This window comes from Centropristis striata, chromosome 23, assembly GCF_030273125.1.
Source record: "Centropristis striata isolate RG_2023a ecotype Rhode Island chromosome 23, C.striata_1.0, whole genome shotgun sequence".
NCBI classification, from domain to species: domain Eukaryota; kingdom Metazoa; phylum Chordata; class Actinopteri; order Perciformes; family Serranidae; genus Centropristis; species Centropristis striata.
Window position 1 is genome coordinate 1,580,076 of NC_081539.1, and position 20,141 is coordinate 1,600,216.

General features: G+C 39.8%; 1 protein-coding gene across 4 annotated transcripts; it reads right to left on the reverse strand.

Moving 5' to 3' along the window:
- Positions 1 to 5,487: 5,487 nt before the first annotated feature.
- Positions 5,488 to 19,668, reverse strand: LOC131962178 (NACHT, LRR and PYD domains-containing protein 12-like). Of its 4 annotated transcripts, none has more exons than XM_059327142.1 (14): positions 19,242 to 19,668; positions 18,191 to 18,334; positions 17,528 to 17,677; positions 15,997 to 16,190; positions 13,575 to 15,366; positions 12,775 to 12,951; positions 11,981 to 12,154; positions 11,153 to 11,326; positions 10,186 to 10,359; positions 9,244 to 9,417; positions 7,947 to 8,120; positions 7,649 to 7,822; positions 7,298 to 7,471; positions 5,488 to 6,311 (listed from the first exon to the last, which is right to left on the reverse strand). In XM_059327142.1, exons 3-14 carry the CDS (start codon positions 17,656 to 17,658, stop codon positions 6,302 to 6,304), a joined length of 3,522 nt encoding a protein of 1,173 aa, XP_059183125.1. In that variant the 5' UTR covers positions 17,659 to 17,677; positions 18,191 to 18,334; positions 19,242 to 19,668; the 3' UTR covers positions 5,488 to 6,301. The 4 variants fall into 4 exon arrangements, with proteins under 4 accessions (XP_059183125.1, XP_059183126.1, XP_059183127.1 ...); XM_059327143.1 differs by having other exon boundaries at positions 18,144 to 18,334; XM_059327144.1 differs by having other exon boundaries at positions 17,528 to 18,331; positions 19,549 to 19,662.
- Between the last annotated feature and the right edge of the window lie 473 nt (positions 19,669 to 20,141).

A 20,141-nucleotide genomic window follows, 5' to 3' on the forward strand; every position in this document is an offset into this window, starting at 1 on the left:
AAAATGTCTCCAGGGTGGCATTGAGTGTTAAAAAATGTTATATGAGGTGATAGCTCACATTTATCAGGTCTCTCTTGAGAATGAAACCCTGTGTCTCAATGAGATTACCTGTATAAATTAAAGGTTAAACAAAAAAACATTTAGCACTCAAAGTGGATGAGATTGATGCATTTAACTTAAAAATGTACAAAATTTTATCCCAAGGGGGGCATGCCCCCTGGATGTTTTTTTGTTTTTTGTTTTAATTATTTGCTTACACTTTGTTTTGTTTTAATTATTTGAGTTAAGAGCATGTTTTTTGTATTTGGCAACTGTTGAGATTAGCAAATAACATTACATTTTAGATTTATGATTGATTGATTTTTATTTAACATTTTTTATTTTATATTTTTCAGTATTTTGTATCACATTTATATTTATCGCAAAAATACCCTGAAATATGGTGATATTCTTTTAGGGCCATATCGCCCTGCCCTAGCATGTAGATATGCTCAACTTCCTTCACTGCAACCAAGTGCTTCTAAAAGCACACAAGTCAAGAGAGACTGTAAAGGGGGTGTAAGACTCTTGCTCCAAGTCCCGGTCCACAGCCAAGCATTTCTGTTCAAACCTATTGGTTCTGATTCTGAATGTGAGCTTACACAATTTAAAGGCACTGTTGAAGAATCTGAATTTTTATATATTTATTTTTGATACTTGAAACAATGTTATTTATTTGTATTTCATTTTGTCTCTCAGGAAATGTTAAGTTTGAAGTAATTTTATTAATTTTTATTGGAAATTTTGACTGAAACAGTTTACTCCTTTGCATAATATGTATAACTAGAAAATTTCCTCTGGGGAAATTCTGAAAGGGCCACGGGGGCTACTGCCGGTGTGTTTACACTATGATGAGATTCTTCAGAGATTTCAAATTATGCCCATTAACCTCAAAATGTGTGTGTGTGTGTGTGTGTGTGTGTGTGTGTGTGTGTGTGTGTGTGTGTGTGTTTGAAGCATATGTATGTGTGTGAGGAGCGCTTACGTGCATGTGTGTGTGTGTGAGTGTATCTGTAACTGTAATCACATCAAACATCAAAGGCAATCAGATCAAAGCAATCAACAGAATTAACTGACACCAACTGCCAATGCCCGTAACAGAGGTGGACAGACTGGAATTTCTGGCCTCGAACAGAAAGCATTTTTGGCAAAACCACAATACCTATCATTGATCCGACTTCACTTTGAGCGTCCTGAGTTCTTCGAGAACGTCTACATATGGGTTTTTTTTTTAAGAAAAATTAAAAATAGCTTTGTTAGAGTGATCTAAAAAAACTGTTACATCTCCCTTTTTCAGAAATCTTCCTGCGTTTTTAATATGGGAGCCAATGAGGCAGTTGGTGCGTGTTGGTGGCGCATCCGTGCGTCCTACGCCCAAACTATAACTCTGACAGCTTTACCAGAGGATTGTGAGTGAGAAGACAAATTTTCCTAAGTTTCTATGCATAAATTATTTCTGAAGAGTGGAATTTGCAACCTGGAGCGCAGTTTTCAAATTAAATTTTTTGTAAATTTTTTCTCTCCCTCTACACTCTGGTGATGATGTCACACACTGTGACACGAACATTCCGTGCAATACACACCCATTATAATCTCAGACTTTCTCCAAAAATGTTCATGGTCATTGAACAGGGATTGATAAAAAAAACTATATGACCTAACTGACGAGTTTCACACTACTTTCAGACAAACAGACAGACAGACTCACACACAGACAGAACAGACACACAGAGACTTGCTTTATTATCTTCCATGACTTCCTCCTCATTTCATTCTTGTGACTTCGACTTTTTTTCATTATTTTGACTTTTTTTGTCGTTATTTTGACTTGGTTCTCGTGACTCCGACTTTTTTTTCTCATTTTGACTTTTTTTTTAGACTTCGGCTTTCACTTTTTCATTTTTACTTTTTTTTCATGGTTTTGACTTTTTTTTCCTCATTTTTACTTTTTTTCCGTTATCTCACACACACACACACAGACACACACACACACACACACACACACACACACAACACCACTTGCTTTAATATCTTACATGACTTCCTCCACTTTTCCATTTGAAAACAGTTCAAATTGTAATCTAATAATTTATGGGGGAGAGTCATGGTCCAGAGTCAAGCACACTCAAAATTTCTTTAGAAATGTTCTAGTTTGTATTAGTGATCTTAGATTGGATTACAGGTTTTCTAGGTGACTAACAGCTGCCACTGGTATGAAGAGGAAGATGGAACAAATGATTTCTCTTTGTGTCACAACAAAAACACTGAAATGAGTCGTAGAAATGAGTTAGTATCAGTTCTTACTTTGTGTCTGAGGGTCCAGGTTCATTACTGAGGTCCAGAGGTAAATCTTTGGAGCGGTCATTCTTCAGAGACAGACAGCCGGATACTACAGACTCTGCTCCGTCCTCCTCTTCCTCCACACAACCACTCATCTTCTGATCTGAAGTCAGTCTGAGAGGGAAAACAGCAGCACTGACTGTTAACTCGGAACATTAAAGGAGAACAAGTTTGTTCAAGAGTCACGCCCAAAACTTAGAGAAGAGGAAGTCACACACACACACACACACACACACACACATACACACACACAGTAAAGCAGTCAGCCCTCCTCTTCCTCTGAGCCTGGTCTTGTTCTCTTTGTTTACAGCAGCTCTACTGTGTATTATTCAGCCATCATGACTTTGTGTGCTGATTAAAGCGTCACATAGATCAGCTTGATGTTTTTCTCTGCTCTTGAACAGGTTAAATTAAAAATACTAATCATGAATCACATTACATTACATCCATTTAGTTTCACACTTTACTACTTTTTCTGTCTTCTTTTCTTTTACACACTTACAGGACCAACATAAAAAAAACTACAAATATTCTCACTACTGCATTATGAAACATATTTTAAACCTGTTTCCTGAGTCAAAACTCTTTTTCATGATCCTAAAAAAGATAGTAGCCAGAAATTACACATCTCCTTGTTTAGTTTGTACATTAAATTTAATTTATTAAAATATGATAGTATTAAAATGTGCAGCTGTCAGTGTGACTAAAGGACGGTCTGGGTTTTTAAAGATCAGAGAATTGTTTGCTTCGCTCTGTGACTTGAATTTAAAGGTGAGATTTGGTAGACTTGCACTTATATTATATTATATTATATATTATTATATTACTGCAACATGTCTGTTAACATGCAGATTTCTATCCCTGCTGAGAAATATTATCAATAATTATGTATTGTGTGATATGTTAGAGATGTAGCTAACATCAGTTGTTGAATAATAAATAACTCAGTTTTAGAAAATGATTTACAATAATAAGTGACAGAAAGGTCTAGAACAGAGGCTAACGTTAGCTTAGCAAGCTGTTGGGACTGTAACTGGTACTTGGAATAAAAAACTTGATAAAAGATAATGAAGCTCGTCTAATACATGTTATTAGTTCAGTTAACTGGAGCTTCAATATGCCGATATTAGAGCCAACAGACAGAAAAATATGGAAGCCCATTACACCTAGGGTTGCCAACTCCCCGAAAAATAAATAAGGGACACTTCATTGGCAGGGCCGGCCGACCCGATTGCCTTCACCCATCCTGGCGTGGTGGAATTTTTTAGCCCCTTTTTTGTAGGTAAAATGATTTTTTAACAATTTGACTCGAACCTGAATTGAATTAGATGCATATTTTTGTGTGACATGAATACATAGAAAACAAATGATTATCCAGCAATTCACTTTAACACAAAATAACAATTAGCCTGTTTTTCAAAGATGTAGTGGAGTTTGCTGATAACAATTTGATTCACTCCTTTAGTTGGCTTTTAAAATGCAGCATGTATGCAATTGAATGGCCATTTTGGAAGATTATAGCATTCCATAATTCCAAATTGGTTCAGTAAAAAGGCATTAAATTCATGTCATGAACACATGGGGACCTGGTCTTCAAGAATGCACTGGAGTTTGCTGATAACAAATTGATGTATTTATTTTATTGGAGCAGCATGAATACAATTGAATGGCTATTTTGGAGTCATGCAGCTGACAAACGGGCCGTAAAGTACAATGTAATTGCGCACTAAAATTTAAAGTGCAGATGGCGTGACCGCAGTACTGGAAGCATGTTGTTTCAGATCAGTCAGTCCACCATGGACTAAGGAAAAAGAGCGCCGGCACAACGTGCAGTGTGCTTTACAGATGTTATCACGCACTTTTCCACCCAGGTGCTTCCTTTTACACATTCTTCTGTATTTTTGCATCCTTTTCTGTTTTTTTCTCGGAGGGGTACTAGACACATTGCTGCTCGAAGGTGTAGCGCCCCGTAAAGCAGTGTCGGCGTCTGTGTCACTGTCACCTACGCTTGCTGCTTTGTTGTCTTCTGCTATCTTCTCCTCGACCAATGGGATGAGCGTATTCTGTATCGTCATACTCGTGTGTGAATATGCTGTCAGTTCATTGGTCACAAAGCAGGACGGGGCCTGGGAACAAGTTTACCGTAAGTTTACATATAAAGCGCCCTGTTATTAAATTTTCATTGGCATTTACTGACTATTTTTTGACTGTCACAATAATACGGGACACAGTGCGTCCCTTTTCACCTCAATACGGGACGGGTGCTTTTGTTTCTAAATACGGGACGATTCCGTTTTTCAAGGGACGGTTGGCAACCCTAATTACACCAGTTATGAAAATAAAAAGATGTCGAAATTATGAGATAAAAAAGTTGAAAATATGAGAGAAAATTTTGAAATAATAAGATAGAAAGTCAATACCAATTCCAAAGTGACCGTTAACCGCTAACACTAACGTTAGCTACATTTCTTTGCTAACAACCAAAGTTAACTAACTTTTATAAAACTTATTTTAATAATCAACTTATGGAGTAAATAAACTCTCTTGTTTTCTCGCTCCCATACTGCTTAAGTTACACCCTAAACACCGGGAGTTACCGTTTCAGGAACATTGTCCGTTACTGTCGTTAACGGTTTCCACATCCGCCTACAATGCCTTTCAAAATAAACTTTAACAGACATACAAAATAAAAGCTCATGAAGTAAAACTTTCCAGCTGCTCCTAAAGTTCCGTTTGGGGTAATTTATCTGACAGTTGTAATAACATGTGAAACACACAGCTTTTACCTGTCTTCTCCAAAGACAGCCGGTGGAACAACACAGCCGAGTTCACCCAGAATAAAAGACGTTAGCTAACGGGAGGCTAAGCTAGCTGGCTAACGGTTCCCGCTATTTCAGCCCGTTAGCTTAGCATTAGCTCGTTATAAACCGTCCTGAGTTGGTCACTTTGTCCCAGTGAAAGTTTTCTGAGCTTTCCCATGAATGAAACAATAAAAACAGACAGCTCCTGGATGGTTTGTTGTCGCTCCGCTCTCATCCATTAAACCTTCTAGAAGCTTCCACAAAAACAGAAGCTGCCAAAAGTCTAAATAAAGAAACAGACTAAATAAAGAGCTTACAAATTCATTTAATATCCAATTATATGTGCCAGAAATAATATTAAACAATGTAGGCATTCATTGATATAGGAAAAAATAAATGTATATTTGCTTTTATTTATTTATATTTTTTTCCCTTTACATTTTCCATGTCTTTAAACTTCTTTTTTTTCATTTGAAATGACCTACATTTTCCCAAATTAATATTTTTATGTATTATTTTTCATTGTCCAATGAAATCACTATTATTTTAATTCCTTTTACATAATTTTTTTTTTTTAATGTATATACACTGATATTAAAAATGAAAGTCGGCATTCATTCATATCATTATCAGGTAGGCTACATAAGGACCAGGAGAGATCAGAACATGCAGACTCCACACAGAAGAGCACAAAGCCGGGTTCAAACCTGTGACCCTGTGAGGTGACAGTACAAACTGCTGCACCGACGGTTACCAACATTTTATTTTAACAATGGATCACATGACGACATGATTTAGGGTCTTTGGTTTTGACAAAACCACCGAAAATTATCAGCTGGCTTTGCAGAGTCTTTAAAAACAGGATATAGTCTGCACATGACGATAATAATATTCAAGTTTGGAGAGTAATAATACCATTTAAGGAAGATTTAAGAAGAAAGCAGCTTAAAACAGTGACAATTTCTTCACACAAATCAAAACAGAATCCTGTTTGAGGTAGACTTCAGTGAAACTTTGATTCAGTTCACACTTTTTATAGTTTTCTCCTCCTGTCCAGGTGGACAAAGTGTCAGATCCAGAGGAACACACAGGGAGGATGGTGGACTGGACTTTACTGGAGATCACTTCCACCTGATGAGAGAAGACAGACAACAGAAGAGATAAATCAGAGTTTACAGAGACTCTCTTCATCAGCTCTCAGTCAGCAGGGACTTCAGTCCTCCAATCATTTGCCCTTTCCTGCTGTGCAAACAATCTTTTGTGGTAGAATTAAACTAGCAAAAGTTGGTTTAATGTAAAAAGTAACGACAAAACACACACTTATCACATACAAAGAGTGTTTAATGGCCTATAAATTTTTTTTAAAATATATAAAAAAGTAAGACCAGGCCCAGCCAGTGGAGTTTACCAAATTGAAATGATATGACACTGTTGTAATGAGGGAGAAAGTGATAATTTAGAAAATAAGGAGGAGATTCACCAGAAAGGAGGAAATTAGAGTTATATAATTTGATACCAATATATAAACAGATGCAAAGCTTTTCCGAAGATCAACTCGGGTGTATTCTTGTTTGAGAATGAACTCCTTTTGCCGAGTTTCCGGTTTAGCAGCGGCCAAGATGGCAGCTTAAGAGAGAGTCTCCCCAACTACTAGGACTTGAGTGCCCATTAACTCAATGAACTCAATTTAAAACTGACGTAAAAGCATGGTTAAGGGCAAGACAGGCAGAGGAAATCCAAAGTTATTTGCACAGAATGCTGAAACACACGGAAAACAGAGTCCGGAGTCGTCCCCAGCTAGCTGTAGCTTGCTGGCTAATGATAGCGGAGAGGAAGACAAAGCTAACATGGAGGCAAACCTGAATACCATTCTCGCTGAGATAAAAGACTTTCGACAAGACAATAAGCAACAACTCCAGGAAATTAAAGAGGAGATCAGCAAAACTAAAAAGAGACTCGACAAAGTAGAAGATCATGTTTCAAACACGGAGGAGAGAAGATGTGACGGAGGAGCTGATAAAACTCCAAGCCCACCTGGAAGAAAGACAGGACGACCAGGAGGGAAGATCCAGACAACATAACATTAGAGCATGGACTGACTCAAAACGTCTACCTACTCAAGAGTCTCCAGTCTGCAGTTTGGACTCTCCACAAGATCATACAGCTGCTTCATGTCTGAATCCTGCAGGTAGTTTGAAACCAGCTCCAGCTCTCTCAGATGGGAGGGGTTGGACTTCAGAGCTGAGGCCAGAGAAGCACAGCTGATTCCTAACAAACTGCACAAACTCAATCTGAATGAAGAAAAAATTATATAAGTTTAGAATACAAAGTTCCAAAGGAAATCATTTAATGTTTAATATCAATTAAGGACAAGGATTTCTCAACACTGCTCTGCCACAGTCACTCGACTGATTTACTGAAGAAGCAAACAGACTTCAGATACTCAGTGTAGATCAGTTTAATATCACCTCAGAGTCTCCAGTCTGCAGTTTGGACTCTCCAGTCCAACACACAGCCGCTTCACTCCCGAATCCCGCAGCTTGTTTGTACTCAGCTCCAGCTCTCTCAGATGGGAGGGGTTGGACTTCAGAGCGGAGGCCAGAGAAGTACAGCTGGTCCTTGACAAACGGCAGCGCCACAATCTGAAGAAAGAATAAATGATGTGACTTTTGAAGACAAAGTTCCTGCTTGAAATCTTTCAGTGTTTAATAATGTCTTCAGAGCTGACGACGGTTTTGCAGAGAAACAAAAGAAATGGAGTCTGACCTAAGAGACTCCAGTCTACAGTTTGGACTTGCTAGTCCAGCCGACAGAAGCTTCACTCCTGAATTCTGCAGCTTGTTGAAGCCCAGGTCCAGCTCTCTCAGACTGCAGAGGTTAGACTTCAGAGTTGAGGCCAGAGAAGCACAGCTGATCTCTGACAAACTGCAGTGAATTAGTCTGAGGAAAGAAAAAATGATTAGATAGATTTAGAGGACAATGTTACTCTTTCAAATTATTTGTTTGATCACTGTAGTGAAGAGAGAGCCAAGCCAGAAAGTGAATCCCTTGATCTACATTCTGACCCTCTTCATGGTGCTGAGCTTTGGATAGTGGCTGACAGAATGTGATATGCGGATACAATCAGCATATAAAAAAATATATGAAAAGGTAAGACCAGGCCCAGCCAGTGGAGTTTACCAAATTTAAATGATATGGCACTGTTGTAATGAGGGAGAAAGTGATAATTTAGAAAATAAGGAGGAGATTCACCAGAAAGGAGGAAATTAGAGTTATATAATTTGATACCAATATATAAACAGACGCAAAGCAATCAGCTGAAATGAGTTTCCTCTGTAGGGTGTCTGGGCTCAGCCTCAGAGATAGGGTGGGGAGCTCAGACATCTGGGAGTAGAGCCTCTTCCCTCTCCTGAGAGGGGCCAGCTGAGTCTCCGGATGTTTCTCTGGACAGATCATACCTCTCATCTGCCAGCGGGGAAATAGGCTTCAGGCCTGAATTGAGGCTGAATTCACACCAGATCTGATACTGTGGTAAAAACGCAAATTATCCCATTCATCTAAGTGGAAGTAGTCCATTTAGGCTACAGCGGTCTGCACTCCATAAAATATTAAAAACTGACAATGAGCTACACTGTTGCACTGGGTGTCATGTTTCTTTATTACCACACACACTGTTGTTTATTTTGACTCATACACACCTGCCACAAATACTCACAAGTGCACCAAATGTGGATTAACCCACCACTGAGAATACAACTCCAGACTCCCAGTCTTCTCAGCAGACACACAGAATCTAACAAAAACTTTTCACTTGATTAGCTTTGACTAGTAGCTCTACGTCTCTGTCCAGGCTACACTGAGTCCTGGTCAGTCAGACTTCAACCATATGGTTATTAAATGTAATGATGGTTCTATGAAAGAGAATGAACCTATTACTAGCTTCACTGAGGAAAGCACCTACTAAGAAGGTGTACAGGAAACACTTGATATCTGATTTGATAACAACTGTGTTCAGTACAAAGCTACTGAAACCAGCATGGACTGACTCCAAACATCTACTTACTCAAGAGTCTTCAGTCTGCAGTTTGGACTCTCCAGAAGATCACACAGCAGCTTCACTCCTGAATCCTGCAGCTCGTTGAAGCTCAGGTCCAGCTTTGTCAGACTGGAGGGGTTGGACTTCAGAGCTGAGGCCAGAGAAGCACAGCTGATCTCTGACAAACTGCAGCGCCACAATCTGAAGAAAGAATAAATGATGTGACTTTTGAAGACAAAGTTCCTGCTTGAAATGAAAAGACAGTAGTTTCCTCAGAACTCTTTCAGATTGTAAAATCAAATGTTTTCAGAATTTGTTCTGCTCCAAATGGTTGTTCCTTCCACACTAAATAGTTAGTTCTGTAACTGTTCTATTCAATATTTAAGAAGAGACTGAAGACCCAACTCTTTATTGAACACCTTCACTCTTGATCTACACTGATGACTAAGACAATTTTCGCACTGACCACTCTAGCAACCTAATAGCACTTGTGTCCTAATGGACTCAAACTTAACCCACGGCACTTACTCTTGCTATGTTTCATGACTTCATCCTTGCTTGTGTTGTATTAACTCTCATTTGTATGTCGCTTTGGATAAAAGCATCTGCTAAATGACATTGTAGAATTGTAGACTTTAAAAGAACCTGCTTAACTCCATCATCTTCTCCACACTCATCGAAACACTATCCTTGTGCTACAACGGCTTGCTAGGCAGTTTTAGAAAAGAGAGCTGGTGAAATAACGTTGCAGTCACTTTTGAAAAATTGGTAACATTAGCTAGTTTGACACCAAGACTACTGTTAAGAGCACACAAGGTTCCCTATGTTTTGCTGCTGGCTTGTAGCTGCCCTTAAAACTGAGGTTGTTGAAACGGAAGGTGTAGTCATATATTGTTTGAGTGACGGCTAGTTAGTTTCTGCCCGTGTGAAATTATTTTATTGCTTTTAGAAGTAAAAATGGTGTCTAACCTCAGAGTCTCCAGTCTGCAGTTTGGGCTTTGCAGAAAATCACACAGCAGCTTCACTCCTGAATCCTGCAGCTTGTTTATACTCAGCTCCAGCTCTCTCAGATGGGAGGGGTTGGAGTTCAGAGCTGAGGCTAGAGAAGCACAGCTGATCTCTGACAAACTGCAGCTCCTCAATCTGAAGAAAGAATAAATGATGCAGATAGAAATCATTCCATTTGCAAGCTTAACATGTTGTTTTCAATGGGGTTTTCCCTAAATTGAGCAGAGAGTTATGATTCTGTTATTTTTGATCATCATGTCAGCCTTCACCATCACTCTGGAATTAGGGAGCGTGCTTTTACGCCCCAAGTCCTCATTTAATATTGACTATCTGCAGATACGGAGTCCTGATTTAAGACTTGTACATGCTTTAAGCACATTAAAGTTATTAAAATCAATCCAGTGTATGTGCATGACAAGTGAATATCTTTGCTTTTTCATGAAGAAAAAGTGCCTGTTCCTTCAGCCCCCTCCCCCATCTCATTTGTTATGTTTCTACAAAATAAAGCACAATAAAACAAACCCTCTCTTTAGCCTTGTTACTGTCTCAAGGGAATTTCTCTCTTCTGTCCTCCACCGTTGGATGATTTGTTTAAGTTATCTGAAGAAACTGATTTCCATTCAGTGTTTGTTTTTGTCGTCTGTTCATCTTTTGCACAGATTCCAAGTTACCCTTACTGTCTTTTTGCTCACAGTGCTGTCCCGCTGCATCAGGTAAATATCTTAAACAGTCAATTTCTGCGCTTGGCTGTTTTTATTGCGTGCATCATTCTGCCGCTTCAGCCCATGCTCTAACAGAGGGGAGGAGAGGAGAGTTGAGACACCGTGGCTGCAAATGTTGCATGTGCATTAAAGCTCTAATCAGCTGATGAAGAATCAACTGTTAAACATATTAAACATATGAGATCAATAAGAGTCGGTGAACTGACCTCAGACTCTCCAGTCTGCAGTTTGGACTCTCCAGAAAACCACACAGCAACTTCACTCCTGAATCCTGCACCTCGTTTACACTCAGCTGCAGCTCTCTCAGATAGGAGGGGTTGGACTTCAGAGCTGAGGCAAGAGAAGCACAGCTGATCTCTGACAAACTGCAGCCCCACAATCTGAAAAAATCAAGATGTAGCATAAGAAGACAAAGTTCCTGTTTGAAATTATTTAACATCTTATAATAAAGTAGGTTTAGAATAAACAAGTTTACAACACCTGAAGTCAACAGGATGCAGGTTAAAAACTGGAGAATAGAAAAAGTGAAATAGAGCCCTCATTAACAATGACAATGTCCTGCTTTTTCAATAAAGACAGTATGACTTCACCTCTTTAACTCTGTTTTCCATCGAAACAAACTCATGTTGTGCAGCCAAATAAATATAAACCACAGAAATCGTTATAGTGGAGATGATGGTGGAGCCCAGCCTCTCCTGCCCCCATCACCCTGTGTGACTCCCCAGTTACCCAGTGGAGTCATTCAGCTTCCTGGGCTCCATCCTCACCAAGACCTGAAGTGGGAGCAGGAGGCTGCAGTTCATCACCAGAAACAGCTTCTTTCCCGCTGCAAAAAGGCCAGAGACTCTCCCTCTCCTCTCCGTTTACAGTAAGATAGCGCACCAAGATAATGACCGTATCTAACCAGCACAATCCAGCTCTTTCCCTCATTTAAATAACTCTGTACTTGTTCTTTTGCACCAATACACCACAGGAAATTCCCTGCATTTTATTCTTACTTATCTCATCACGGCAGTATAAAAATGGTGTCTAACCTCAGAGTCTCCAGTTTGCAGTTTGGACTCTGCAGAAGATCACACAGCAGCTTCACTCCTGAATCCTGCAGGACGTTTGCTATCAGCTCAAGCTCTCTCAGATGGGAGGGGTTGGACTTCAGAGCTGAGGCCAGAGAAGCACAGCTGAACTCTGACAACCCGCAGGAACCCAATCTGCACAAAGAACAAATTATGATGATGATACAAAAAATTGCCAAATTACAAATGTTTTAGTTTTAAATTGTCACTCAACATTACTATGTCCTCATCGAAGAGTTTTTTCTAAAATGAGTGGAGTGACTTTCTGTCATTCTGACAAATTTTACCACATTCATAAGACTATTCATGTGAACACAGATTAATAACCTGCTGCTCTCAGGCAAAATTTGGAAGTTCAGCCGTTATTGTCATTAAAAGAAGAGGTCCAGATTAATTTTTGTTGATCACTGTTCCTCAATTGAACCAGGAAAAATGGTCAAACACAAAATACTGTTCAAGCATTATATTAGTGTCAGGTAAACAGAGATGTTTCCAGTGTAGTCTATTTGATTTCTTGTTGCAATCCAAAGGTCTTTGGCTGTGAGAAATTTCACAATTAACGAATACATTTTTGGGCTGGAATGTGTAATGTGCACCAATTTGCATCAATATGATGCTGCAAAGGTGCTCAGAAGGCTGTTTTCTCACAGAAATAACTTCATTACATGATATTTGATATCATCATACATTGTTATTAAGACAGATTTCCTTTTGTTCAATTTAGCACAGGAGAAAAAAAAGAAATGTAGTCTGACCTCAGAGTCTCCAGTCTGCAGTTCGGACTCTCCAGCCCTACACACAGCTGCCTCACTCCTGAATCCTTTACATCGTAGTTGTGATCCAGGTCCAGCTCCCTCAGATGGGAGGGCTTGGACTTCAGAGCTGAGGCCACAATTTCAAAGTGGGTGTATGAGAGCCCACAGGCAGGAATTCTTTCATTGCACATAGATGACAAAACATGTTATCAGAAAGAGGACCATTCATATTTATTTCATGCATTTGATAACAAAACTCTTTAGAAATATAAACTAATCTGAAGGGAGAGAAAATAATGTTACATTTAGACATTCATCAATTCTGATCCCATGTCTGTTTCCAGGTTAGAGAAATGCAACAGCTTTGAATGGAAAGGACTAACAAACAAAGTATGTAAAAATAGCTAGCTTCCTTTGTCAATCAGCTAATAATACAAATATATATATACATATATATATATATATATATATATATATATATGTATATATTTGTTGTAAAATGTCTGTTACTGATTTCTACGTAAAATGTAACAATTACTAGAAACAAATACAACTGTCAACATTAACTTGAAACCTTTAAACACAACCAACTGATAAGTAACAACATTTTTTTTGCTCTTGCAACATCTGAAACAGGTCAACAACATCAAACACATAATTGTGTTTTGTTTTTTGTTTTTTGTTTTTTATTAAAGGATCCCCATTAGCTTGTGCCGTGGCAGTTCGCTAGTCTTCCTGGGGTCCACGTGTGTGTTGTACTCATTATACTGACTTGTAGTGTAAATAACATCTGGACTTACACAGCTTTCCTGCAGTTCCTCACAGCTGGAAGCAGTCTCCGCTGTCCCTCCTTTGAGGTCTTGTACTTCTCCAGGTCCAACTCATCCAGAACCTCCTCTGACATCTGCAGCATGTAGGCCAGAGCTGAGCAGTGGATCTCAGAGAGTTCCTTCTCTGATCTGTTCTCTGACTTCAGGAACTCTTGGATCTCCTGATGGACTGAGAGGTCGTTCATCTCCGTCAGACAGTGGAAGATGTTGATGCTTCTGTCAGGAGAGATCTCCTCAGTGTTCATATTCTTCAGGTTGTTGATGGCTTTCTGGATGACTTCTGGACTGTTGTCTGTCTGACCCAGCAGGCCTCCTAACAGTCTCTGGTTGGACTCCAGAGAGAGGCCATGAAGGAAGCGGACAAACAGGTCCAGGTGGCCATTTTTACTTTTAAGGGATTTCTTCATGGCTCTCCTCAGGAAGTCATCCAGGGGCAGGTCAATGTATTCATCGTACCAATCTGTACCCAGAAAATCCTCCAGTCCCTCTGTGTTCCTGGTGGTGTAACAGTGGAACATGTAGACTGCAGCAAGAAACTCCTGAACGCTCAGATGAACGAAGCAGTAGACTGTTTTCTGGAAGATTACAGACTCTCTTCTGAAGATTTCAGATTGCACTGAGGCCTCTGTGACATGGAGACCACAGCGCTCCAGGTCTTCTTGGTAGAACATGATGTTTCCTTCCTGCAGCTGTTCAAACGCCAGCCTCCCCAGCTTCAGAAGAACTTCTCTGTCAGCCTCCATCAGCTCCTGTGGACTCGTCTCATGTCCCTCATCATACTTCTGCTTCTTCTTCTTGGTCTGAACCAGCAGGAAGTGTGAGTACAGGTCAGTCAGGGTCTTGGGCAGCTCTCCTCTCTGCTCTGTAGTCAACATGTGGTCCAGAACTGTAGCAGTGATCCAGCAGAAGACTGGGATCAGACACATGATGTGGAGGCTCCTGGATGTCTGGATGTGTGAGATGATTGTGTTGGAGCGCTCTTCATCACTGACCCTCCTCCTGAAGTACTCCTCCTTCTGGGCGTCAGTGAAGCCTCGTACTTCTGTCACCCTGTCGACACACGCAGGAGGGATCTGATTGGCCGCCGCGGGTCGGGAAGTTATCCAGACGAGAGCCGAGGGAAGCAGATTCCCCTCGATGAGGTTTGTCAGCAGCACGTTGACCGATGACTTCTGTGTGACATCAGACACAACCTCCTTGTTGGTGAAATCCAGAGAAAGTCTGCTTTCATCCAGGCCGTCAAAGATGAACACAAGTTTAGAGACGGCGAGCTTCTCTGCTGGGACCTTCTGTAATGTTGGATGGAAAACATGGAGCAGCTCCAGAAGACTGTACTGCTCATCTCTGATCAAGTTCAGCTCCCTGAACGAAAGCAGAACCACCACACTGACATCTTGGTTCTCCAAACCCTCTGCCCAGTCCAGACTGAACTTCTGCACCGAGAAGGTTTTTCCAACGCCAGCGACGCCGTTCGTCAGAACCACTCTGATGTGTCCCTGTTGGTCAGGTAAGGCTTTAAAGATGTCCTGGCACCTGATTGGATCGTCATGGACGGTCTTCTTCTTGAAAGCTGTCTCCAGCTGCCTCACCTCATGTTGGGTATTAACCTCTTCACTCTGTCCCTCTGTGATGTAGAGCTCAGTGTAGATCCTGTTGAGGAGGGTTCCACTTCCTGTTACATCACTTCCTTCAGTCACACATGCACATCTCCTCCTCAGACTGATCTTATGTTCATCTAAAACCTCCTGCAGACCACCAGGCACTAGAAAAAAACAACAACAAAGAAAACATACAAGTAAAAACAAAATGTTACAGCGATGAAAATCAATAATAATAATAATAGTTATAGTAACATGTAAAAGCTGCAAGAGAGTAGCTTTTATATGGTAACATTATCAGCTTTTTTTTTACTTTACTATGAAATTATTTTTGACTGATTTCTATCAAAATTTGAGCCAGGGGAGTCCCGGTGGCACACCTGGTAGAGCGCATACCACAGAAGCTTAGTCCTCGCGAGCGGGTAGCCCGGGTTTGAATCCGACCCTTAGCCCATTCCCGCATGTCTTCCCCTCTGTCTCTCACTGTCAATAAAGCCTTAAAGATGGCCAAAAAAGTATATAAAAAAAAAAAATAGAGCCAGATTTATAGTTTTGTATCCATAGACAAAAAAAAACAGCATTCTGATGGTTGATACAAAGACAGGAGGTGATCTCATCAAAACAAAACATACTGAATATACATTTATTTATTTTGGGTTTGGCTTTTGTATGTTTAAGCAGACAATTATATTTCGGGTGGACTTAAAACATGAAGGTATTAATACTTATTTAAAATATCCATGTTCAAACAGGTCCTGTATTCAGACATAAAGCAGAAAGATTGACAGTCTTACTGGTTCTGGGTCTTTGTCCACACTGGGGACAGGAGGAGTCTTCTGGTGACGCAGACTGGTCCCAGTATGAGCTGATGCACCGTCTGCAGAACCAGTGTCCACAGCTGGTAGAGACGGGATCCTTCAGGACGTCCTGACAGGAAGCACAGCAGGATGGCTGCTCCTCCTCACAAACATCACTCCTCTTCTTCCCCCTGTGAAGACATTTCGTGATAACCAAAATGATTTGTTGATTGTTGTTGAAAGCTGAGTGGGTCACAGACAAACAGAATGAGTTTTGTTACTTTTCTGTTTGGAACTAAAATGTTGCTTTAATTCATTCTCCTATTTTAATAAATACAAATTAACTGAAGTTTCCTGTCTGGCTGTCTTGCAACGCATTTACTGAACTGGCTGTACTTTGTCAATACCAGGGTTTCCCCTAGGTTTACAGCTTTGGGGGGGACCACATATTTCACAACGAGCATACCCCCCCCCCCCCCCCCATTTTGTACATTTTTAAGTAAAATGCATCGCTCTTCTGCACCTTGAGATCTAAATGAGAGAAAACACCTCACATTACATTTTCAGTCAAAGCCCAAATTTAGTGGCCTCTCGCAGATTCTAATGCCACTATTCCATTATATACACTGATCTTAATCATTACATGTTTTAATGAATTATTGTAAAGGAGAATAAAAGTTCTTGTTTGTTTTATTTAAGGCATCTTATTTTGACAGTCTTCATGTAAATTCTGTGGTGGATTCTGTTAACACACTGTGCTCTTATTTTGAAAGCAGCATGTGTTTAGCGACAGGAAGTCATTCAGACCGTTAGGCACAGTTTAGCCTTTTGTGATTAAAACAACTTTAAGTGTCAGCTAATGCTAACCGAATGCCGTATGCAACAGTGTGTTTTGGATCAGTTTGGATCACCTGTGACCGGCCCGGACAGGTTGATGGGATTTAGTTCAGAGTGCACATGTGCACACGGAGAGATGATGTGGGACGGGACTGATACAGATAAGGAGGCATTCATGTGTCTCAGCTCGGTAAATGAAGTGCGTGTGAATGTGCGCGGACGTCTCGGAGGAGGACGTTTCAGTCGTAGGCAATCAATGACAAACCCTGGTGCACTTGTGAAATTAAATGACACGCTGTCGTGTAAATAGGATAAATAACATAAGCTTATTTAGTTTGTTAAATAAAAGGAAAAGATATAGGAAAGGTAACCTTAAATGACTTATGTTTGTGTATGTGATTTGGCGCAATATAGAAAATAAAATTAACTTGATTGTCAAGGGGGGCGGGGGTGCCGTTTGGGGGGGATCACTGAATACAACTCAACACTTTCTGCAAGTTACTTCACATAATAAGCTCCTATTAGAGAGAGTTAGTTATGCCCTTTATTGATTGTGCCCCGTTCAGCTGAACTTGAGTTATTTATGTTTGAACTTAGGTTAGAAATGGTCCAAACATTGAGGCAGACCAGCATTCTAAGACATATGAATACAATATACACAAAAAATAAATGAGTTAGCATCAGGTCTTACTTTGTGTCTGAGGGTCCAGGTTCATTACTGAAGTCAAGAGGAAAATCTTTGGAGCGGTCACTCTTCACAGACAGACAGCCAGATACTACAGACTCTGCTCCGTCCTCCTCTTCCTCCACACAACCACTCATCTTCTGATCTGAAGTCAGTCTGAGGGAAAACAGCAACAGATAATGTGAATAAAGAACATGTAAAGGAAACAAGTTTCCAAGTTTCAAGACTCATGCAGGTATATGTCATTGGCCTCTTCATTTAGTTTAATCTAGTTTCAAAAGCTTCTCATGTTAAATTGGTAATGAATCACTAAATAAAATGATGACAATTCAGGCATCTGGGAAGTTACCCTGAAACTTTCTACAGAAAATGTATTTTGGCTTTGCAATCGGGTTTCAACTTTTAAATGTTATAGGTTGAATATCAGTATAGCAGCTGCCAAAAAGAACCTAGCTCTTTGTGTTAAATACTGACAAAACATGTTAATGTTTAACAGAGATCCTGTTAAATAAAAGGTCCATAAAACAGACCTTTGGTTAGATTCAGATGTTTAACTGAGGCTGTATTAAGTTATATGGTGCAATGCTATTTAATTCAGTCATAAAACACTGTCACCAATCACCTCCTGGACTTCAGTCAGAGACACAACCTGTACTGCATGTACTGTACCCCAGTTGTTCACATTCACTCTGTCCCTCTGTGATGTAGAGCTCAGAGTAGATCCTGTTGCATCACTTCCTTCAGTCACATGTTCACATCTCCTCCTCAGACTGATCTAATGTTCATCTGAAACCTCCTGCAGACCACTATCTGCTGGAAGAGAAGAATATTACTATATACATGACCAAGTATTAAAATAAAACTAAAGGTATTCATTTTATGAGTTTTATCAAAATGTTATTCTTGTTCTGTACAACACAGACAGACACACACAACAAAGTCTGAACAATAATTTAGCCACAGAACAGTGGCTGATGGATTCAACCACACAGCGGGGGGGAAAAAAACAGATTTTCAATAAATATTTGTCACGAGACCGTTGACCGTTAATGTTTTTAACAGGATCTGGTTTATTTTAAATGACACATGGGGAATAAAGACATTCTGACACTAATATCACTATTTTATAGGGCTGCACCTAACAACATTTTTTTAATCGATTAAACAAAGAATTTACCCCAAATACATTTTAAAAACTTGTCATTTATATTTCAATACTACATTCAATCATCTTCTCTGAAAGTGTTTAACAGTCTCTGCAAAATAAAATGTGATGCAGGAGCTTGTTCAAGTAAAAGGAAGGTAATTATAAATCTACATTTAGCAATCAGACGACATAAATAATGAAAAACAAAGTACAATTCAATGGACATTCTAGAGGAATACAAAAAAAACAGTGTAACCTCAAGTTTAGCCCTCTGTGAGGAAATCAACTTCTACTAAAAATATAATTTAAGTATCCCTGAAAGTTTTTTTTTTTTTTTTAATCAAAGTAAGTAGTTCAGGGATGGGCAACTTAAATGCTGCAGGGGGCCACAGTTTATCATGTCCACTACCACAGGGCCACATATAGGAGCGTGCACTTAACCAGATATGATGAAACTGACATTTTAAATATGTTTACAGTGCAGTAGCTTAACATATTTCATGCTCAAATGCATGTATAACAGTATAAAAAGGAATACAAAAGGTTTGAAGCAAATAAAAAATAACCACTTACTGTGATTTCTTTTCTTTTTTTTTCAGTGCAAGAACAGCAGATCAACATTAATTACAAGAAGTAATTTTGTGCATTTTTACACTGAACTTTTAAGATTTCATGCTCAAATGCATGTAGTTGTACTGAGGGCCACTTCAAGTGAGGGTGCGGCCCAAATGCGGCCCCCGGGCCTCCAGTTGCCCGTCCCTGATGTAGTTTAATCAACTCTCAGCAACAAACCCAAGCAGGCACAGACACAACGCCTCCTCTTCCTCCTCCTCCTCCTCCTCCTCAGACAGAGAGATGGAGGAGGAGTCTCTGAACTTACACTGTGTAGAAGCATAGACTGTATATAAATGTGTAGAAGGCTTTACAGCAAACGCGGCAGAGAACTTTCTTTCAGCAGTTTTTATTCCCAACTTCCGACTCATCGACGTCCGTACATTGCGTAAAATGACGCATTTACGCAGCCGATGACACTGACGCGTCGCCTCACTGCTCCACTTTTAAAGGGATAGCTCAGATTTTTTTTGCACTGAGGTTGTTTGAGGCACTGACACACATTCAGTGTGTTATGCTCCCGAAACATCAGAAGACTTTGAAAAGATTTGGAAAAGACTCTATCAGCTCACATCTAAAGACAAGAGTTAGAGTTTCTAGTCTCACACTGAGATTTTAGGCAGACTGTGGAACTATTTACAAGACTACAACTAGATTCTTTTAGCAGTTTTTTCCCATCATACTCTTAGTAAAAACTTAGAAAAGCAGCTTTTGGCTCCAGCTGCTCCAGTGTGTGACTCAGTGGTTTGTGGTGGAAAAAATAAAACAAAAAGGAGAGAAGACGCCACAAAATGCCCCTCACAAAGCTGAAGAAGGGTTTTTTGTTTTTATCACAGTAAAAATAGATATAAGGAAGAGTAA